General features: G+C 41.8%; 1 protein-coding gene across 1 annotated transcript in view; it reads right to left on the minus strand.

Annotated features, from left to right (window-relative positions):
* Positions 1-8,428: 8,428 nt before the first annotated feature.
* The window catches only part of LOC107573135 (msx2-interacting protein-like), a 30,627-nt gene continuing 16,188 nt past the window's right edge, over positions 8,429-22,867 (minus strand). The window contains exons 11-17 of the mRNA XM_016259581.1: positions 15,909-22,860; positions 15,730-15,822; positions 14,067-14,786; positions 13,888-13,980; positions 10,736-10,930; positions 9,869-9,892; positions 8,429-8,560 (exon numbers count right to left, since the gene is read on the minus strand). Coding sequence (XP_016115067.1) covers positions 8,429-8,560; positions 9,869-9,892; positions 10,736-10,930; positions 13,888-13,980; positions 14,067-14,786; positions 15,730-15,822; positions 15,909-22,860 — 8,209 coding nt within the window. The remainder of the gene's footprint in view (positions 8,561-9,868; positions 9,893-10,735; positions 10,931-13,887; positions 13,981-14,066; positions 14,787-15,729; positions 15,823-15,908; positions 22,861-22,867) is intronic.

Raw genomic sequence — 22,867 nt, forward strand, 5'->3', positions numbered from 1 at the left:
TCCTCCACACACACACACACACACAGACACACCGGATCCTCCACACACACACACACACACACAGTGTCAGTGCATCACTGCGGCAGCTCTACTGTGCAATGAGTGTGTGCGTGTGTGTGTGTTTGATCACGCTCCTCCTGCGCCGCACTCAGTGCTCAGGTTCCTGCAGGATGTGTTCTCCAGGTGAGACACGGCTGATATCTTCAACCGCAGCGACCTGATGGTGATGATCGACATCGCAGTGAGACAGATCTCAGACCTAGAGTGAGACACTCTCCACACACTATAACTATAATGATAACTATAGCCATAACTATAACCACAACTATAATAACTATAATCATAGCTAAAATAACTATAGTAACTATAACCACAACTATAATAACTATAATCATAGCTAAAATAACTATAGTAACTACAACCATAACTATAATCATAGCTACAATAACTATAGTAACTACAACCATAACTATAGCAACTATAACCATAACTATAATAATTACAACCTTAGCTACAATAATTATAACAAACAATAATAACTATAACCATAACTACATTAACTATAACCACAATTATAATAACTATAAGCAGTGTTGGGCAGTAACTAGTTACTAGTAATAATATTACTTTTTTTTGCAGTAACTAGTAGTGTAAGCAATTACTAAGACTTCAGTAATAATATTAGTTACTATCCATAAAACAGCTCGTTACTTGGTTACTTTCGATGCCTCCTCCGCTTACTGATTTAAAGTCCAACCATCCAATAATTCCTAGATTTATTTTCATAATTTTCTCAACATGCACATGAAGTCAGCAGTGCAGCAGGCATATGGAATATGAAAAAGCTTCCATTCAGCGGATGGACATTGATTTAGTGCTGCTCTGAACACTGAAGCGGAGGTCACACGGCTTGCCCTCATCCCTCGGATCCCAGTATAAACGCTTTTAGAGTGAAACCTCTTCTGATGAAACAGGCTACATCTGGGAATATAATCGTATATGGGTATGAACGAGAAATTATTGATTTATAGACTTCTTCACCGGAGGAGTGTTTAGTGTTCGCCGGTCATCACGCACAGAATTACGGTTTATTTACCTCATTTTAACTCATGATTGCTCAAAAACAGTCCGAGTATATGAAACCTATGCATTTATTTCTAGCAAGACAACATAAACGGCATAAATATGACTGTGATTTCATTTGACCTGCAAACACTTTCACTCTCGGATGAAAAAGTGATATATTTGTCGTGCGGTGATAGTTTGTCAATAGACGCACATTCATGTTCAACAAGTGTGAGAGACGCGGGGAAAAGACTAAATATAGCTCACAAAAGATGTTCGGCATTAAATTAACTTGATAGATAATACAGCAAAAGTATTTTTGGCAGTAACGGTGCTTCACACATGTCAGCATTTTAAATGGTTCTCTCTCTTAATAAAGAATATGAACAATTGTGGGAAAAGGCAGTGATGTGTATTTCGAGTCGAAAGCATCTGCAGGGTTTCACTCACTCACTGAAAACTGTGTTTCTTTTTATGCATCTCTTCTGGGTCACATACATTCCGAGAGGTGCCGTGCTACCAGTTTAATGGATTTGAGATATATATATATATATATATATATATATATATAGGCGTGTGTGTTGTTTTTTTTTTAGACAAACCCTAGACTCGTGACCTTTGACTTAGACCGGTTTGTGTCTTCTTGACCTGATGTGTGGTCATGCAGAGTAACACATTACAAGTAACACTTTCTCTCAAGTAACTAGTAAAGTAACGGATTACTTTAATTTCAGAAGGAACTATCAGAGTTACTCTTTCTCCATGTGTTGAGTGACAGCTCTGGTGTTGCCATGGTGACAGAAATCAGGAGTGAGTGCAGAGCGTTGTGTGTGAACATGATCTTACTGTAGCTCTAGACTCAATATCAACATGTGTTTACTCATCTCACTGCACACAAACACATTCAGTGCTCCTCACAATCAATAAAAACAGTCAAATGCAAACTCAGAATATTACACAAAGCTGCAATAATTAAATATGTTAAATAAGACAAATATCATTATGTACTTAATCCCATTTTATTAACCAGTGTCTTTGCTGCTGACCTTCGATGATCCAATTCAAGCATACTAATAAGCAGAAATAACACATTTGTGTTTGACACCACATAAGAAACAAATATAATGCTTTGATAAATCATGATTATGAGATAAAAAGTCAAAATTGACGTACTAAGTCATAATTATGGGATAAAAGTTGAAATTATTACATTAAAAAAAAACTAAGTTGCCATAATTTTGATAATCTTATAATTATGATTTGGTATTTCATCATTTTAAAGTTTTTCCTCATAATTGACTGTCATCACTTTGACCGTTTATGTCATAATTATGTCTGTTATAATTTTTTTATTTTATCTCATAATTGACTATCATAATTGTAACTTACAGCGCATTATTTTGAGAGTTTAGCTCGTAATTATGACTTACTGTTATCATTTTTACATTTTCTCAAAACTGACTCAATTTTAACTTAAATTGCATTATTACCTTATAATTGACTGTTTGTGTCATAATTACGACTTTTTAAATCTCATTATTTTTACCTTTTTTCTCATAATTATGACTTAGTTACAATTATGATATAAAATGTAAAAATTGTAACTGTTTATATCATAATTAGGACATTTTGAATTTCAATTTCTTTAAATAATAAATATGACTTTCTTTAAAAAAATTCTCATAATTCTGACTTTAAATCAAATGATTTACCTTTTATCTCATAATTATGACTTGTTACAATTTTTACATTTCATCTTGTAATTGATTGTTCATGACATTTTATAATTAATATATATATACAGTGGGTACGGAAAGTATTCAGACCCCCTTAAATTTTTCACTCTTTGTTATATTGCAGCCATTTGCTAAAATCATTTAAGTTAATTTTTTTCCTCATTAATGTACACACAGCACCCCATATTGACAGAAAAACACAGAATTGTTGACATTTTTGCAGATGTATTAAAAAAGAAAAACTGAAATATCACATGGTCCTAAATATTCAGACCCTTTGCTCAGTATTTAGTAGAAGCACCCTTTTGATCGAATACAGCCATGAGTCTTTTTGGGAAAGACGCAACAAGTTTTTCACACCTGGATTTGGGAATCCTCTGCCATTCCTCCTTGCAGAGCCTCTCCAGTTCTGTCAGGTTGGATAGTAAACGTTGGTGGACAGCCATTTTTAGGTCTCTCCAGAGATGCTCAATTGGGTTTAAGTCAGGGCTCTGGCTGGGCCATTCAAGAACAGTCACAGAGTTGTTGTGAAGCCACTCCTTCATTATTTTAGCTGTGTGCTTAGGGTCATTGTCTTGTTGGAAGGTAAACCTTCAGCCCAGTCTGAGGTCCTGAGCACTCTGGAGAAAGTTTTCGTCCAGGATAACCCTGTACTTGGCCGCATTCATCTTTCCCTCAATTGCAACCAGTCGTCCTGTCCCTGCAGCTGAAAAACACCCCCACAGCATGATGCTGCCACCACCATGCTTCACTGTTGGGACTGTATTGGACAGGTGATGAGCAGTGCCTGGTTTTCTCCACACATACCGCTTAGAATTAAGGCCAAAAAGTTCTATCTGGGTCTCATCAGACCAGAGAATCTTATTCAGGTGTTTTTTAGCAAACTCCATGCAGGCTTTCATGTGTCTTGCACTGAGGAGAGGCTTCCGTCAGGCCACTCTGCCATAAAGCCCCGACTGGTGGAGGGCTGCAGTGATGGTTGACTTTCTACAACTTTCTCCCATCTCCCAACTGCATCTCTGGAGCTCAGCCACAGTGATCTTTGGGTTCTTCTTTACCTCTCTCACCAAGGCTCTTCGCCCCCGATAGCTCAGTTTGGCCGGACGGCCAGCTCTAGGAAGGGTTCTGGTCATCCCAAACGTCTTCCATTTAAGGAATGGAGGCCACTGTGCTCTTGGGAACCTTAAGTGCAGCAGAAATTTTTTTTGTAACCTTGGCCAGATCTGTGCCTTGCCACAATTCTGTCTCTGAGCTCTTCAGGCAGTTCCTTTGACCTCATGATTCTCATTTGCTCTGACATGCACTGTGAGCTGTACGGTCTTATATAGACAGGTGTGTGGCTTTCCTAATCAAGTCCAGTCAGTATAATCAAACACAGCTGGATTCAAATGAAGGTGTAGAACCATCTCAAGGATGATCAGAAGAAATGGACAGCACCTGAGTTAAATATATGAGTGTCACAGCAAAGGGTCTGAACACTTAGGACCATGTGATATTTCAGTTTTTCTTTTTTAATAAATCTGCAAAAATGTCAACAATTCTGTGTTTTTCTGTCAATATGGTGTGCTGTGTGTACATTAATGAGGAAAACAAATTAACTTTAATGATTTTAGCAAATGGCTGCAATATAACAAAGTGAAAAATTTAAGGGGGTCTGAATACTTTCCGTACCCACTGTATATAATATAGGTTATAATTTTTGCCTCACAACTGGCTGTTTATCTCAAACCTGAATAATTCTGTAAGTAATTAGTATGTCATAATTGGTTTAATCTAATAATGAAGAGATTTGATGATTTCCGTCCTCGCGTGTCAGAAATGTGCTTTGCTGAGACGCTCCCGTATAAAGTCAGAAAGGTTTCCTGAAGTCTCTGAGCTGAATTTGGCTTGCTCCAAACCTGTGACGCAGAGGAACCGGACCGGATGCGAACGCAGCACGTGCTAACCAATGTCCCGCTGCTTTAGCATTTATTCGAGACTTATAACCGACTGTGAAGCGATTTCTGCCTTCAGGGAAACTGAATGTTTATAATGTAAATCAAGCCCTTTCACAGCTAGCAAAGCTCTGTCTGTACATTAGCATTACATCTGCCTTCAGCAGTTCAGCACACGGTCGAGGCCTGTTCAGTTTGGATTGTTTTGCTCATTATGTTTAATTAACCGTTATCATCACCACATCATCTATGTACCCAGTAAATGCAACAGACGTGTACCAGGTAAAACGGTTTGTTTGAATATTATTTTAGTATCACTGAGATACTATTACTCTTTTTATTAATATTTAGTCATTTTAATTTTATAATTTGTTTTTATCTTTACATTTATTTTTAGTTTTATGATTTAATTTTAGTAACATCTGCAGTAATTTATATTGTGTCTGTAGTATTCTTTATTTATTTGTTTCTGGAAGGTATTAGAAACTGCAATAATATTTCACAATATTACTTTTTTTTTTCTTCTGTATTTTGATCAAATAAATACAGCCTTGAGCATGAGAGACTCCATTAAAAACCAGGTGAATTATTGATTAGGTTTACAATATAGGCCTAACATAATATAATCTAATATCAGAACAACCTGAAGCATTTAACTGAGAACTGTAAGCTAAAGGTTTAGAGCATGTGACTTCTTCTATAGCGGTCTAAACATCTCTATGAAGTACAGTCTGCACAATACAGCTGTGTGACTGAATATCTCTTTAGTTCAGCTACCGTTCTGTGCTCATCCTCCTCTGTTTCCAGCACTTAATCAAGCCACTCTTCTTCAAAGCACGAGGACGTTTTATTCCCCGTCACTGCTTTTGCGTTGGCTCTGGGTTTGGTCTGCAACCACTGAAGTGTTGGGTTTCTACAGCGACTCATTCGGCGCACATCACTCTCTCGGTGTGTGAAACCTGTAAACCGCAGTCACCGCTTCTAACTCTACAGCAATGCGTCCGCTTTTACTAGGATTCAGTCAAACAGCTTCCCGAATGGCCACAGCTCAGAGGGAACATGGCTGACAGTATTGTGTCGAAGGTGTAATTCAATGTGTTCGTTAGCAACTGCATACACCGGACAGCTGCGCTGCGCTAACCATTTCAACACATAATTTCCCCATAATTAATCACATCAAATCAACAGCCCTGGTTATGATGTCAGCTATCGGAGCGCATGAAGACGTTCAGAACATACGATTTCCTTCTCACTCAAAAACTTCTCTCTTATCAATATTTTTGAAAATTTGAATTTTTTTTTTTTTGTGCATTGTAAAAAAAATGTCTTCGAAAAAACAGGGAAAAGGGATTTCTGATGAGATAAAAGTTGTGTCGTGATAGTGAAGCGTTCTGAACCAGTGAAGCTTTCAAACCCAATTGTATCGGGAAAAGGTTCATTACTCGAAGCTTTTCAACACGGTTTACCAGTGTGGCCATCTAGTGGTCATAAACATGAATAGCACCTTCCAAATGGCTGTGTTCCACTGGTTCTGCAACCGATTCGGTTTTATTTTATTGTATATAAATAACGTCATTGTCAGTCATTAATTTGTGTCAGCATACTGGCAGTAACACGCAGCTTCGGACGTCACGGATCACGTGGTGTTGATCGTAACATCACTAGCTTCTCCTCTGAAGAAGATGCTGGCTAGTCATTAGCATGAGCCACTACAGCTTCTCTGCTGGTTTAGCCTTCAATAACACATTAACAAGGTTTTGCAAATCAAGACAAAACCAGCTTACGTTTCAGTCATGAAAAAAGTTTTTGAAAAGATTTGTTTTTTTTTTAAGAAGTAAAAAATTCGAAAAGTTTTTTTGTTGAGAGACATGACGTCAAAACATGAAAAACGTATTCAAACATCTGTTAATGCAAAATCCCCATAATGCACCACACTGAGTAAACGCACATAGATGTGCAGGGGATTGTGGGTATCTCCTCCAGCGGTTGTGTTCGGTAACACATGCTACAGCACGACGCTCAGATGCTTCAATGTTATCGCTTCACAAACCGAAGAGAGTCAACTAATAATTACAAATATACTTCAGTAAAAGTGTAAAAATAGAGGACCTTGAGAAGATCTTTGTCCTGATACTCACTATACACTGCAACAAATATGTTCTTCCTGAGGGTTTTGGTCTCGTTTTCTAGTATAAATCTCTACAAATTCTTGAATCAGGATGCATTTACTTGTGTAAAATTACTTACATTTGTTCCAGAATCAAGACAAAAGTATCTCCCAATCGGGTAAGAAAAATAATCCTGTTTAGCCTTTGAATTAAGATTATTTTTCTTACTCCACTTTTCCTTGCTCCAAGCAAAAACTAACAAAATGTGGATAATATTTTCAGAAAACTAGACATTATATCTTATCTACCTATATCTATAGCACTGTCAAACGATTAATCGCATCCAAAATAAAAGTGTGTACTGTGTATATTTATTATGCATGTATAAGTGCACACATACAGTATCTTTTTTGAAAATATTAACATGTATAATTTCAGAGAAATATGCTATGTTTATATTAAACATTTATAATATAAATTATATGAATACACATGTGTGAGTGTGTATTTATATATACATAAATATACACATACGTGTCCCTGCAGCACAGAAGCAGTGTTGAGTCGCTGGGGGATATTTGTAGCAATAGCCAACAATACATTGTATGGGTCACAATTATACATTTCTCTTTTATGCCAAAAATCATTAGGATATTAAGTAAAGATCATGTTCCATGAAGATATTTTGTAAATCTCCTACCGTAAATATATCAAAACTTAATGTTTGATTAGTAATATGCATTGCTAAGAACTTCATTTGAACAACTTTAAAGATGATTTTCTCAATATTTAGATTTTTTTGCACCCTCAGATTCCAGATTTGCCAAATATTGTCCGATCCTAACAAACCATACATCAATGGAAAGCTTATTTATTCAGCTTTCAGATGATGCATAACTCTCAATTTTTTAAAACCTGACCCTTATGACTGGTTTTGTGTTCCAGGGTCACTTATGTAAACAAAAACTTTTATTGTGGATGCGATTAATTGTTTGACAGCACTAATCTCAAGTCACTTTACTTGTATAAATATCTACTAATTCTGGATTAAGCAGCAATTGCTTTTTTTGTCTTGTTTTCTAGTGTAATCCACGTGTTTGTAACTTCTCCTGAATAAAGGCTTAAATGAAAGAGAGTGACAAAGTTATATGGACTTTTTTTTATTATTTGAGTAAGAAAATTTGAAGTGGCCACATCAAACCCAGCGAAGAGTCTCCGGAGTATTTACATCACAAACGCAGCTGGATCTCTACTGATTTGAGTTGGGTCCGCAGCGGAAGGCGGGTTTGGGTCGTCTGGCCTACGGTTTAAATATTTAAAATATTTACAGTCCGGCAGAGCAGAAGCTCCATGATCCTGTTCGCCTGCTGCCGGTCGATGGGAGCGATCTCCGGTGTCCAGTCGATCCACGCCACTCGCTAAAAACACACATTTCTCTTACAATAACTTCTATGATTCGCTCATCAAAAAATAGACTCAAGATCAGCAAACGAGGAGAGATCGTCGCCTGCCCCTCCAGACATGTTGTTTGCGTTTCCATGAAGAATGAAACGGATGAATAAATACAAACACCGCAGACACAGGATCAGACGGAGGTGATGACGATCATGAGGTGCGGAGAGATGCTGGAGATCTGGCTGAGGAGGTCCGGAGCCAGGCGCGACAGGTGGCTCTCGGAGAACTCGCACGGAGGGAAGATCTGCAGCACGTACGCAGGCTGTGTGGAGGGAAAAGAGCCCAGAACAGGGTTCATACAGGAACTGCTACAACATGACATTCAAAGGACTTTTCAAGCACAAAACAAAATGCTACAAATACAGCACGAGGCAACTTCAACATTTGAAAGGATACTATGACAAAGCTATCGCTTTCCTTATTCAGTGATTTTCTTCATGAATAACCTGAAGAGCAAAAGCTTTTGGAAAATTATGAGCTATATCACGTTCATACACTTAGCTCACGAGATGAGACCAAATACAGATGTACTTGGTTCACTAGAACGACACGATATTTGAATACTATTTTAAAGAAATTTTCAATGACAAAATATTTGTCTTTTAATCACAAATCAAAACAACGCAGTTGTATTTTGAAATATCTTAATGTAGAGCCGTAACTAACAATTATTCTGGTAATCAAGTACTGATTATTTTGACAAGCGCGTAATCTGATATTTTTTTAGTAATAAAAATAGACCTAAGTGAAAAACAGGCTTTAGTACGACTACATTTATATATATATATATATACACACATTAAACTAACGATGAGACAGTAATAATAATTGATTTGAATAAAGTATCAAAACCAAGTAATCACATGCTTTTGTTGAACAACACTCATCATATGTATGCATATACATAATATGAACATAACCCACTTAAGTATTATAACAGATACCTGCAGAGGGCTCTAACGGCCTGGTGACGTTTCACTTCACCGTGTGATTCAACGACGTTTAAATCCATTTAATTTTAATATTTGGTCACGTGCAAACTCAGAGCGAGGGTTTGAGCTTTTACTTTGAAATCGTGATGTACAACAAACTGCATATAGAAATATTCTCCTGTGTTGGCATGGGTTTCTAAACGACTTACGTTATTAATCTAGTGCGCGTGCACTGTTTTCCCAGATGAACATTAAGCAACCCAAACTCACAGCACATGCAGAGGAGGAGTTTGTGGACTGAGCTGCACGCTTGTAAATGATAACAGCGCCGCAACACAAAGCGCCTCAGACTTTATACGTGTTCCCAAATGAAACCCAAACAAACAGCACATGGAATAAAAGACCGAACAATATAATGCAAGCACTATCAAAGCTTTTAACACAAAATCAACTTTATACTGCTATCGCGAGACCGCTTTTCAGCTCAAGGAGTAATATCGCGAGATATCAGACGTGCTGCATTGTTACTCTTGCGAGAAAAGATTGTTTTTGTTGAAAACAATTAACACTACTTTCATATACAGTGGGTACGGAAAGTATTCAGACCCCCTTAAATTTTTCACTCTTTGTTATATTGCAGCCAGGCAGAAATCACTTTCCCCCTGAAAACACCGCATTTTCAGCCCAATAGGGTGAACACAGCTTCACGGCAAACGGAGATGCCCATAAAAAATTGTTTACAATACTGAAAACCAGTAGACATCAAAAGGTATAACACATTTAATGCAGTACTTTTAAAAGAAATGAAAATGTGCTCACTCTCAAGACAACTAAGATGTAGCCGAGTTAGTTTCTTTGTCAGATTTGGAGAAATGTAGCATTGCATCACTTGCTCTGCAGTGAATGGGAGCCATCAGAATGAGAGTACAAAAAACTGATAAAAACATCACAATAATCCACAGCACTCCAGTCCATCAGTTAACATCTGGAGAAGACAAAAGCTGAAACAAATAGTATCAAAATCCAGCCACATATGTGTTTAGAGCTGTTTAAACGCTGCTTGATCTGTGCAGATTTCTCTCCTGATTCACACCAGAACACTTTTTCACTGGAGGAAGAGTTATTATGGATTAAGGACAAGTTAAAAGTCTTAATGCTGGATGTGTTTCAGCTTTTGTCTTCTCCAGATGTTAACTGATGGACTGGAGTGCTGTGGATTATTGTGATGTTTTTATCAGCTGTTTGGACTCTCATTCTGACGGCACCCATTCACTGCAGAGCATCCATTGCTGAAACACTGATGCAGTGCTATATTTCTCCAAACCTGATGAAGAAAAACTCATCCTGATCTGGGATGGCCAAAGGTTGAATAAATTGTAGCAATATTTATTAATATTTTTTTGGATGCGCTATCCCTTTAAACCCATTTACATGTTTTCTAGAATTGGACAGTGCACCAGAATGTAAACTCTTGGCGGAAAAGCGAATGCTCCAATATCCCGTACCGTCATTCTGCGAGCGACTCCCTCCAGCTGCTGGGCCTCCAGCCTCATCCTCTGAACGATGCGCAGAATCCCGCCACTCTCCGGCAGAGGCAAAGAGCGCAGGCCCAGAGCTTTGTTTCCACATAAGAAGTGCAGCTGAACCGCTGCCGTGTCGTTCTTCAGCGCCAGCAGGCCTTGCCACACAATAGGGTATTTCTGTATGAACAGAGTTTATCAAACAAAGTCTTCAGGTTCCGGTCTACTTCTGCATTCCCAATGCACACAGACGGTTGGAAATTAAGTGTTGTGTGGCTACACGTCTGTTTGTGGTTAGTGGAACACGTTCATGTTAATGTTGGGTTACTACAACTTCCAGATATAAAGTGTCTAAATATTTCTCATGGTCACTGTGCAGGGTTCAACAATAAAGCCAGTGAGTTTCAATAGATCTTCCCGCAAAGCTGCTTTGAAAATGTGCATTGCGAGAAGCTCTATACAAATACAAACCATACGAACATGCTAGAATACCGAGATAAAAGGCAAAAAAATACAACCATCAACGCAACATTTCAAAAATGTTACTTTTTTGTAACATGTATCATCAAATTGTTATATTAGTGCTACCAGTATTACAACATCAATATTGTAACTTATTTGTAGCATTTTGACTTAAATTTAATGCAATATTTTGTGATTGCTACATTTAAGTGCATTTTTCACTAACAACTGCAATTAGATTTATATTGTATAGATAAATTCACTGTTATCCCACCGGTCACAACATGTTTACTCATTCTGTGACCACACTCAACAAAACTGAATATATGTGAATTCATATATGAATACTACACATCTTAAAGATAATGTGTACCAAAAATCTTTGTCATATCTTTACGTTAACATACTTTACTAGCATTTTGTTTTGGAGCTTTGATGCAGCCATCATCTTCTCAAGCTTCTCAAACAGGAAGTAAACGGCTCTGTTCATGTGACAATCTGCACTAATCATGAGAAACTGCACATAATTAATTGAGACCCTTTATTTTTTCCATATTTGCAGGAAGTGCACTAAAACATCAGTCAGTAAGGTTTTTAGAGATTTATAAATTAAAACCTTTTTTACGGTCACTATTGTGACTAGGGATGTCAACGATTAATCGATGATCGATTAATTGTCGATAAGAGATGCAATCGATTAAAGCTATCGATGGTCGATTAAGTTGTTTCATTTTGGGCTGCGTGTGGCTCATGAGCAAAACACGTGCGAGCGGCTGTGCGTGACGGTGACGGTATATAAATGCCTCATCATTCACTCATAATGTACAAATTAAGCTTTTAATGTGATTTAAACTTTAAAAGTACATTCAAATAGAAACAAGACAAAGTTCTTCAACATGGAAAGCAATAGAAATGTAGTAACTAAGTCATTTCCCCAGATAATTCTTTCATATCGGGCTCTGTGCTTTGCAGGGCTGCGGGACACAGGACAGATAGGCTATTCATTCCTACAACGTGTTCATTCGTTCCTACGACTTATTAATTTGTGGCCACTGTCCATGTTTCATTAATTTTGTTCCTTAAATAACCCATGATTTAACTAAAATGAGGGAACAAATTAATAAATCGAACGAATTCTTAATTCATGGCCATGAAATCTTTAATTTCCCTTAGACGCGAAAACAGTGATGAAAAGTGAATGACAATAAAATAAACCTGCGAAATCAGAGGGTTAGACGGTGAGGATCTAGGAAAAGAAACAATGCCTAAATATTATTGAATTTGTGGAAATTCGTGACCAACCGGCAAACCAGAACAAAGCCGCGTGAATGTAGGCTATGAACTCGAACGGCATCCAAAAGCATGGTCGCGATCTAACATTTGCCAGCCAACCCATTATTCCTCTAATAAACAAAGCTTTTATACCACACTTTTTATAATCAGAGCTTATAATTTGTAAATAAATAATTGCTGGATTCAAAACGGCAATTAAAAGGCGCTGTGACCGACACTGACCGTTTTCCCGGAGCATTCAATGCTGTCACTAAACGGTGACGCCACAACTAGAGCATCGTTCACGAGTTTCTGCAGCACCTAACTAGCCCAGGCACAGGTGCTCAAGCCCTGGGACAAAATGGGATGCTTTAAGGAAAATGTATATCCTATGTAAGCAATAGGCCTAAATAAAAAACAATTAGTTTTCATTAAAAAAAAAAAAAAAAGCGAAATATATCTGGCTTAAATAAACAAGTTATTTTATGTTTCAGCTGTTCATCGCGCCGGCACCTCACGCGCGCACACCCCACATATTCTAGCAATTCAAGCTTACATCGCAGTCTGTTCATTATCAGAATAACATAGTCAACCAAACATTTAAAAGGTTACACTGGTCAGTTTAAATAGACCGTAGTAGTCCACTCTGCTGTTAAGCCAAGGACGTTTCTGCTCATGTGAAGAGGATGATCTTTTCCGTCTATATGCAAATGCGTGTAAAGTACAAGCCTAGTTTACATAAATAATAGTTTAACATTCAAATACATTAAGAATATGGAAAAATTTGGATTTGTGCCGAATGAGACGCGAGTAATAACCTCCAAATACATCTAGCCAAACCCGTGCTCGCTCCATCTGATCACGATCTAATGCACTGTCAATGCAGGATTTTTAAAAACAAATAGGCCTACCGGAACGCAAAAATTTAAAACCATTTTGAAACCATTTAAAGAGGCGCATTCAGCGGTCTCCGTGTCGGGACAGGAAACAGTCAACAAAGTAAAATGATCTCAAACGAGCTCTCTTCATTTTATCAAATGATCATAATCACATCTATTCATTCTACAATCCTGCTACTAGCATTTTATTCAGACTAAATCCCCTTTAAATCGGGTGAGAAAGCGGGGTTTTTTTTTTTTTGAGTAACTTTTGCACATCCCGTCATGCCAGGGCTGCATTGACACATTTTGCAGCATTAAGGTTAACGATTAATTGATTAATTGATCGTTAATTTAAACGACGATCGATCATGGAAATGATCGAAAATTGACATCCCTAATTGTGACCGGTGGGATTAAATGGGTTGTAGGGCCAGTGAAAATATTGGCAAGACAAGTAAAAACCAGAAGTACTGGGTCAACAGAATAAATCTCTTCTGTGTGTTGTTGATGACAGAGACTCACCGTCAGAAGCTGCACCATGTTCACAGGCTGGTGTCCAACCAGCTCCACCTTAGACTCGGCTTGTGCCTGACTGGACTCCGGCTCTTGAACACCCTTCGTTTAAAACGGAAGGCACAAGCTTTATTAGCATAGCTCTAAAAGTTATTAAATATTTTAAAACGATGCAAACGCAAACTTACCTGCGACGGTGGGATGCTATGGGTGGACTGGTTAATCCCCATTGGGGAATTCTCAGCAAACTGAGCGTGGGCAGGCCGGAGGTTTGTATACATGGTTGAATATTCAGTGAAGGAAGCCGCAGTTCCTGCTGGAATCAGCTGAACTCTTTGAGGAGAAGTCATGGGAGGCATTGAACTACGGATCGCCATCATTTCCTCCTTACTGGAAGGTGACTGCGCCCTCTTTAGTTCTGATGCTTTCGAGGAGTCCTTCTCGGATACTCCCTTCGATAACAAGTGTGGCCGAGGAGAAAGAGACGCTGCCATGCTGGTAGGAGTCGAGGAGCGCGGTATGTTCTCAGTGACGTGCCCCTGGTGTAACTCCGCAGCGGGGCGATCGCTCTGCTGGTGGTGCATGAGCACCCGCATGTCTCTGTTGAATCGATCGAGAGGTAAACCACTGTGGAGAGCTCCACGATATTCTGCTGGTATGGAGTCTGGTTTGAGTTGAGCAGCCGGCGGTCTTGCATTGGCTGGGTTCACCTTGAGGACCATCTCCCTGTTTCCCACGGCCTGAGGAGATGTGGGTCGCTGCTGGCCAGGAGCCCAAGAGGAGGCGAGGCTCTCAGAGTGAATCCCATAGTTCATCATGGAGAGGGGAGGAGTGTTTACTCGTACCTCACCCTGGGTGAGGTGTCCTAATGCGCCGACGCGGTGTGGCGACATCCTTCCAAAATATATCTGGCTTAAATAAACAAGTTATTTTATGTTTCAGCTGTTCATCGCGCCGGCACCTCACGCGCGCACACCCCACATATTCTAGCAATTCAAGCTTACATCGCAGTCTGTTCATTATCAGAATAACATAGTCAACCAAACATTTAAAAGGTTACACTGGTCAGTTTAAATAGACCGTAGTAGTCCACACTGCTGTTAAGCCAAGGACGTTTCTGCTCATGTGAAGAGGATGATCTTTTCCGTCTATATGCAAATGCGTGTAAAGTACAAGCCTAGTTTACATAAATAATAGTTTAACATTCAAATACATTAAGAATATGGAAAAATTTGGATTTGTGCCGAATGAGACGCGAGTAATAACCTCCAAATACATCTAGCCAAACCCGTGCTCGCTCCATCTGATCACGATCTAATGCACTGTCAATGCAGGATTTTTAAAAACAAATAGGCCTACCGGAACGCAAAAATTTAAAACCATTTTGAAACCATTTAAAGAGGCGCATTCAGCGGTCTCCGTGTCGGGACAGGAAACAGTCAACAAAGTAAAATGATCTCAAACGAGCTCTCTTCATTTTATCAAATGATCATAATCACATCTATTCATTCTACAATCCTGCTACTAGCATTTTATTCAGACTAAATCCCCTTTAAATCGGGTGAGAAAGCGGGGTTTTTTTTTTTTTGAGTAACTTTTGCACATCCCGTCATGCCAGGGCTGCATTGACACATTTTGCAGCATTAAGGTTAACGATTAATTGATTAATTGATCGTTAATTTAAACGACGATCGATCATGGAAATGATCGAAAATTGACATCCCTAATTGTGACCGGTGGGATTAAATGGGTTGTAGGGCCAGTGAAAATATTGGCAAGACAAGTAAAAACCAGAAGTACTGGGTCAACAGAATAAATCTCTTCTGTGTGTTGTTGATGACAGAGACTCACCGTCAGAAGCTGCACCATGTTCACAGGCTGGTGTCCAACCAGCTCCACCTTAGACTCGGCTTGTGCCTGACTGGACTCCGGCTCTTGAACACCCTTCGTTTAAAACGGAAGGCACAAGCTTTATTAGCATAGCTCTAAAAGTTATTAAATATTTTAAAACGATGCAAACGCAAACTTACCTGCGACGGTGGGATGCTATGGGTGGACTGGTTAATCCCCATTGGGGAATTCTCAGCAAACTGAGCGTGGGCAGGCCGGAGGTTTGTATACATGGTTGAATATTCAGTGAAGGAAGCCCCAGATCCTGCTGGAATCAGCTGAACTCTTTGAGGAGAAGCCATGGGAGGCATTGAACTACGGATCGCCATCATTTCCTCCTTACTGGAAGGTGACTGCGCCCTCTTTAGTTCTGATGCTTTTGAGGAGTCCTTCTCAGATACTCCCTTTGCTAACAAGTGTGGCCGAGGAGAAAGAGATGCTGCCATGCTGGTAGGAGTCGAGGAGCGCGGTATGTTCTCAGTGACGTGCCCCTGGTGTAACTCCGCAGCGGGGCGATCGCTCTGCTGGTGGTGCATGAGCACCCGCATGTCTCTGTTGAATCGATCGAGAGGTAAACCGCTGTGGAGAGCTCCACGATATTCTGCTGGTATGGAGTCTGGTTTGAGTTGAGCAGCCGGCGGTCTTGCATTGGCTGGGTTCACCTTGAGGACCATCTCCCTGTTTCCCACGGCCTGAGGAGATGTGGGTCGCTGCTGGCCAGGAGCCCAAGAGGAGGCGAGGCTCTCAGAGTGAATCCCATAGTTCATCATGGAGAGGGGAGGAGTGTTCACTCGTACCTCACCCTGGGTGAGGTGTCCTAATGTGCCGACGCGGTGTGGCGACATCCTTCCAATGCTACCGTGAGTGTTGTGTGGAGGCATGATCACAGACTGCTCCGAGTGGTGGACTGTGGAAACATACTGGGACAGAGGGGGCAATCCAGGGGGAAGGACCATAGACACACTTTTCGGAGATGAAGAGCCGATAGGAGATGACACTTTGGCAAAAGGAGAATGAGGATGTCCGGATTTCCGTGGAGAGCGCGGCTCCTGCTTGGGTTGAATGAGTGACGGCGTTCGTTCTGTCGCTGTGCCAGTTATGAAGCCAACATGATTGCCTGCTGCCGAGGGAAGATGAGGACTTATAGCAGGACTAATAGTTGGGACCCAAGCAGGTTTCTCCACGTTGAGAGACTCTGGCCCATCACCCTTCTTAGGGTGCTTCATCACCATTGGGTATTCTGTAGGATGGTAACTCATGACCTGTGATGGGCCAGGCGTTTGCTGCAGTATCTTAACAACTCCACTTTGAACCGAAGCGTAAGCAGATTCTAATTTGTCCAGTGCAGATTCTTGCTTAATCGTGGTGACATTTGGTTGGGGTTTTATTGAATGTCCGTGATCTGAAGGAAGTGGGCATTTTGAAGATGGCGGATGGGAGGCACTGTAAAGTTCCTGCTTGATCTGGGGCATTGACACCAGCTGCTGTGACTCTATGTCCACAGCACTGGCAGGTGGGATCTGGCTGATTTTGGCACTTATGCGCAGAGGCCCCTCCATTTTCTGGCCAGAATGACTCAGCACCACCACACCTTCTGATGTCTGAACTCTTAGTCCTGTGCTGGAACCTGTACTCAAAGTACTACTCTCCACAATATAGCGACCGGCATTTCCACCTTCCTCACCAATTGCTGGACCATGGTACGTACTGCTTTCCTCCAAGCTTGGCTGGTAAATCTGTTTTGGAGGTTGTTTGTCAAGAAAAGGATTTCCAATCTGAGCATTTGGCTTCTCCTCGGAGTCGGGGGGATTGCAAACGCGACTGATGACGGAGGTAGGAGTGGAAGCAATAACTGAAATCACTGACTTCTCACTGAAGATATGTTTAGTTTCTGGGGATGGTATAGAAGCAGGCTGTCGAACTACAGGTTGGGCTGAAACAGGGGGTTGCCTCTTATCTTGAGGAGCACTCTTGCTGGTTACCACATCTGGTGTAGCGTCACTTTCCTTTAAAGGATGAGCGTGCATATTCCCGGATGTAGCAGAGATTTCCAACACTGGAACAGTTCTAGGCTTTGTGAGGATTTTGCGCAAATCACCCGAGTTGGCGTCATGAGCAGGGGTATCTGAGGGTAATGTAGGGCTCTCCATCGGGGCTACAGAGGTCAGCGGAGGACAGAGGACCCCAGCTTCTTTCGGCTGATTGCAACGCTCCGTTGGGGAAACAGAAAGCCTGCTTGGGTATGAGGACACATTCTTGAGACAAGTTCTCGTTGGAGATAGTGAAGGAGAAGTGTTCTTGTATGAATAAGGCTGGTATTTGGATGACGTTGGGCTTCTGCTAATAGCTGGAGAGGATTTTGGGATATCCATCTCAGTTTTAAGAGGCGACTCAGGTTCGTTTGGAATGTCCGCATTAGGAGCTGGTAAACTTACACCCTGTTTGGAAGAGGAAGTAATGACAACAGCTGTACTTGCTGGTGATCTTTCCATGGCTGCTGGAAATTCTGCAGGTACTGATTCCGGTGATGTCACAGGGATATTTTCAGCCTCCAAAACTATGTCTTTGATGGGTTCCTTTTTGCTTCCAGCACCCTTTTGGCCTTTACCCTTCTTTGAAGTTTTTGCTCTGCCTTTACACCCTTTTCTAGGAGTGGTTACGGTCTCCTCCTGAACGACTGCTGTGCTAACACAGGTTTCAGATACTTTTGAACCGGGTCTAAGAGTCTGCACATCAGGACTGGTTTCTACAACAGAGTTTGTGATTTGTTCTGTGTTCTCTGATGTGATGGAATCTATAGCAGCAGCAAGCTCTGTTTCACTAGACGGATTTGCAGACTTTTCTTCTTCTGACTCGCGTTCTGGTACTTCAGCTGCCAAACGTTGTGCTTTTGTCAGGTTACTTTTAAATGGAAGAGAAGTAGCATCTTCTGTGAGCTTGGCGATATTCTCAACAGCTTGCTCAAGCTCCAACTCTCGAGCCAGCGAAGCTACATGTGGTTCAATGGCTTTTGCTGCAGCAGGCAAAGTCTCGCTTTCACTATTTGCATCATCCATGGCATCATTTTCAAATTGAGCTTCTAGTACCTCATCCTTTGAGGACACACCAGGTGAGCTATTTTTGGGAGACTCTTCAGTTCCAGGTTCTTCTTCACTAGTCTGAAGCATTGCCTTTACTTCGGTCACATCCAGACGGATTCTAAGGTTTTTAAGAATGGGAGGGTTTTCTTCAGTAATGAGTTTGGGACTTTCCGGTATTTTCTCCATTTTGTCTCCTTTCTTTCCGATTCCAGATGCTGATGCATTTCCTGGACTGACTCCTTTTTGTGTGGGGGGTGAAAATTTGCCTTTACCCACTTTGGGAACCCCCTCACTGCTCGTCTCACTGCCATCCAACTCCTTAGACTCGGTTGATTTTGACCGTTCGACTTTGCCCGCTGGTACATCCTCTGCTTGGCGTCGATTCTTAGGGGGGCGTCCCCGTTTCGAGGTTGATGGTGCAGCAACAGCCTCTACATCAGAACCTACATCTCTGTCTACACCACGCTTCCGTCCACCTCGAGGCGATTCGGCGTCTTTTCCGGGTTGCAGAGCAGTTTCATCTTCAATTGGTGTAGCATAGATAGAACGCACATTTCTACGTCTTGCCCTACCCGAGTGTGGATTTTGATCTGTACCTTGTTCCATTTCTATGCTGTGCACAGGTGACTTACTTAATGACTTTGAATCAGGTGTTGTCTTGAACGCCTCTCCTCTTGGAGAAGATGAACGCTTGAGCTTTTCTTTGTCAATGCGCTCACTTTTGCGGGTGCTTTGTTTGTCTGGGGTAGCAGGCAGAGTTGTAGTTACGGGTGTGGTAGGCGAGGTTTTAGCTCTTTTATTTCTTGACTTTGGAGGGGGTGACACAGCTTCTTCAACTGGATAATTATCAGCACATTTCTGATCATCTGCATTGTTAGATTCAGCCTCAGGTGGCTCAGGTTCTTTTTCATGTTGCTCAGCAGGGATATGCGAGAGGGGACTTGGTGATTCAGGAAACTTCACTGGAGGCTCAGCCTCTGGCTGTGCATTATTGGTTGGCGTTTCGTTGCTTGGGAGCTGTTCTGCAACTACTTTATTGGTGTCTTGAGCACTTTCAGAGTCATCAGCCTTCAATGCCATCTCCTCTGCTGGGATCTTCAATTCCTGGCATTCTGAAGAATTGGGTTCTGAGGGCTGCTCAAGCAAAGGCTGCAATGGCTGAACTGTGGGCTGCTCAGGCTCTTTATCTTCCTCCTTCATAGCAGAATCAAGCAAATTACAGGTTGGAGTATCAACATTTTCTGTTTCCACTGTTGACAAGGATTCTTCAAATGCTAAAACAGGGGGTGATATTTGAGGAGCTTGAACGGGACTAGTCTGAGGGACCTGAACAGGACTAACTGATTTAATCTCAGCTTGTTGGATACTAGGTTCAGAAGCATTTTGCTGCTGTGGTGCTTGTTCTTCCTTCGGTGTTTTGCCTACTCTGGTTGCATCTATGCTTTCATCTTGATGGCTTTGTTCTTTATTCTTCTGTTGCTGCAACCTTGTTAGTTCTAAAAAGCGGCTATGGAAAAGCACAACTGGTTCTGGGTCAGGCTGCCCTTCTGCTGGGCCTTGCTGAGAGTTCAGACATCCAACAACATGCTCAGGGTCCTCATGCTTTCGTTCCAGATGCTGAAGACGCCTTGAATCCTGCTCAAAAATAGAACTGTGCAAAAAACGTGATGCAAACAACTCTCGCCTCTCCTGTTCTTCTGGCTTTGGATCTTCTTTCCTGTCATGAATTTTGTCGTCAGACTCACTTCGAATTTTTTTCTTCTTCATGTACCATGAGGGAGTTGGTCGAGGTGCGGACTCCACCTTCTCTGTGTCCTTTCTACTTCTGAAACTGGGAAAGTGCGAATCATAATCGAGGAAAGACCAGTTGTCTTCCCTTGTTGAGGACAAAGACTTTGCACGCTCTAACAAAGCTTTAGTATCAGGTGTGATTGTCTGATCATCTGCAAAAGAACAGAATTTGTTTCTCTCTAGAGAGGGCATCAGCTTGGACTCTGATAATCTGTCTGGACGATGTCTTTCAGAGAAGGATACTGACGTTGATGGAGCAGGAGAGTTGGGCTTATTTTCACGATCTTCTTCAGAGTCAGAACGCACTTCACCAGGTTCCAAATCAGGCCAAAGCCCATAATCTAAGTACTTCTGATTGAGCCGTCTTTTCTCAACGCTCCTTGTAAAGTCTGGCAACAAGTCTTGCTTTAGTCGACTCTCCCAGCGTCTTTGCTGCTCGTCTTGTAGAGACGTACTCGTCTTTGACATCAGCGAGGTGTGCATCCGTTTACCCCCAAGCTCCTGATCTGACGGAGCATTATCCTCAGGTTTCAATGCGTCTTTTACTTCTCTCATAATCATTTGAGCATGAGGGTCTGCATACTCTTCCGCTCTTTGTTGGGGGGCATGCTGAAATCTTGGAGAGTTTGTGTTATTCCACTCAAGGTCTTCACTCTTTTGCCGGACCGTTCGATAAATCCTTTCTCTCTTAGCATTCATATCCATCTCGAAGGACTCTTGTTTCTTGATCTTACTTGGAGGTGAATTATCAGTAACGTCCTGCGGAGGCTTGTCGACCTCATGCACCAGGCTTCGATGCTCAAGATCTTCTGCATCTACACCTAGAGGAGTTTCTGGCTTTCCTGGTTTATCCAGCGGCTGCAGCTTCTGCCGTAGCCGTCGGTTTTGCTCCATCTGTTTGCGGTAACTCTGAGAAAGGTCAATATTTTCTAGATGTTCATCCCTTACTTTATTGTCCTTATCGGATGTTCCATCAGTTGAAAATCGTCTAGATATGCTTGGCCCAGGGTGAGATTTTGAGTCCAAAACATCCACCTCAGGCAATTCACCTGACCTTACCACTGGGCCCTGAGACGTCCCTCTCATAGCACCATCCAGCTCTTCCCTTTGACTATAATGAGAACCAATCCTGGATTTGGAGTGTTCTCTTTTTTGAGCCTCTTTCTCTGCTTTTACATCAATATCTGTTTCTTTTGCAAATCCCGCGCTTGTAGTGAAGTCAGAAGGTTGGCTAATCCCAGAACCTGGATCCTCCTCCAGACGCCGCCGTTTCTGTCGTATTGCTTTCCCACCGGGATCGCCGAACCGCCTCTTCCTTGCTTCAAGTTTGACAGAGTCTACAAGGGAGTCTTTGCCATCACTACCAGAGTCAGATTTTAAATGTTTCTTTGCCTTTCCTTTGCCATCTCTGTCTAGCGACTCGCTTTTACACTGATCGAGCCTCTCTCCCTTTTGAGACTCAAGGCGAGTTACCTGGTCAGTAGGGGAAGGCTCTTTGTCCCCTTTATGCTTCTGTCGTTCTTGACTCTCCACATCTGAAACCTTAACCTTCCCAGATCCCAAATCCAGGCTAGTCTCTCTATCCGCTTCAGAATGAGGTATGCTGGGAGACTGCACTTTCCCTCTCCTTTGCTTTGCTTTCTCTCCCTTCTCTCTGTCAGCCTTCTCCCTGCGTCTGCCGCGCCTCTTGTTCTCTGCCCCACTGACATGCTCTGCCTCGGCCTGCTCCATTTCTCTCTCCAGTCCTTCAGATTTGTAATCTACTGGCGATTTCTCAGACTTCTCAAACTGAGCCGGGGGTGGAGACAGCGAGCTGCAGCTTCCCGATCTTTCAGAGGAGTGCTTGAACACGCGTCGTTCAGCGTCTCGTGCCACACGGTCCGACGGTGAGGGCGAAGCAGAGGGAGTCAGGGGACGGCGCTGATGAGACGGGCTCCATCGGCCTCGCTCCACCTCAAAGCGCTCGCGCTCCCGTTCCCGCTGAATATAGCTGTACTTCCTGATGTCCTCAAAAGGGTCTCGATAGTCTCTGTATTCCCGTGGGTCCTCGTGATAACGGGGATCGTAGTGCTCTCCTTGATAATCTAACTCTGCATAGCGGTCACGACTACGACCAGGGTACTCTCGACGGGGGTCTTCAGAGTAAATGCCAGGAGTCCTTACGTTCTCGTAATATGCTCGCTCCGTGGAAAAGTCATAAGGAGTTCTCCGTTGTTCGTCCCTGACAA

This window comes from Sinocyclocheilus grahami, unplaced genomic scaffold (genome assembly GCF_001515645.1).
Source record: "Sinocyclocheilus grahami isolate Dianchi unplaced genomic scaffold, SAMN03320097.WGS_v1.1 scaffold1874.1, whole genome shotgun sequence".
NCBI classification, from domain to species: domain Eukaryota; kingdom Metazoa; phylum Chordata; class Actinopteri; order Cypriniformes; family Cyprinidae; genus Sinocyclocheilus; species Sinocyclocheilus grahami.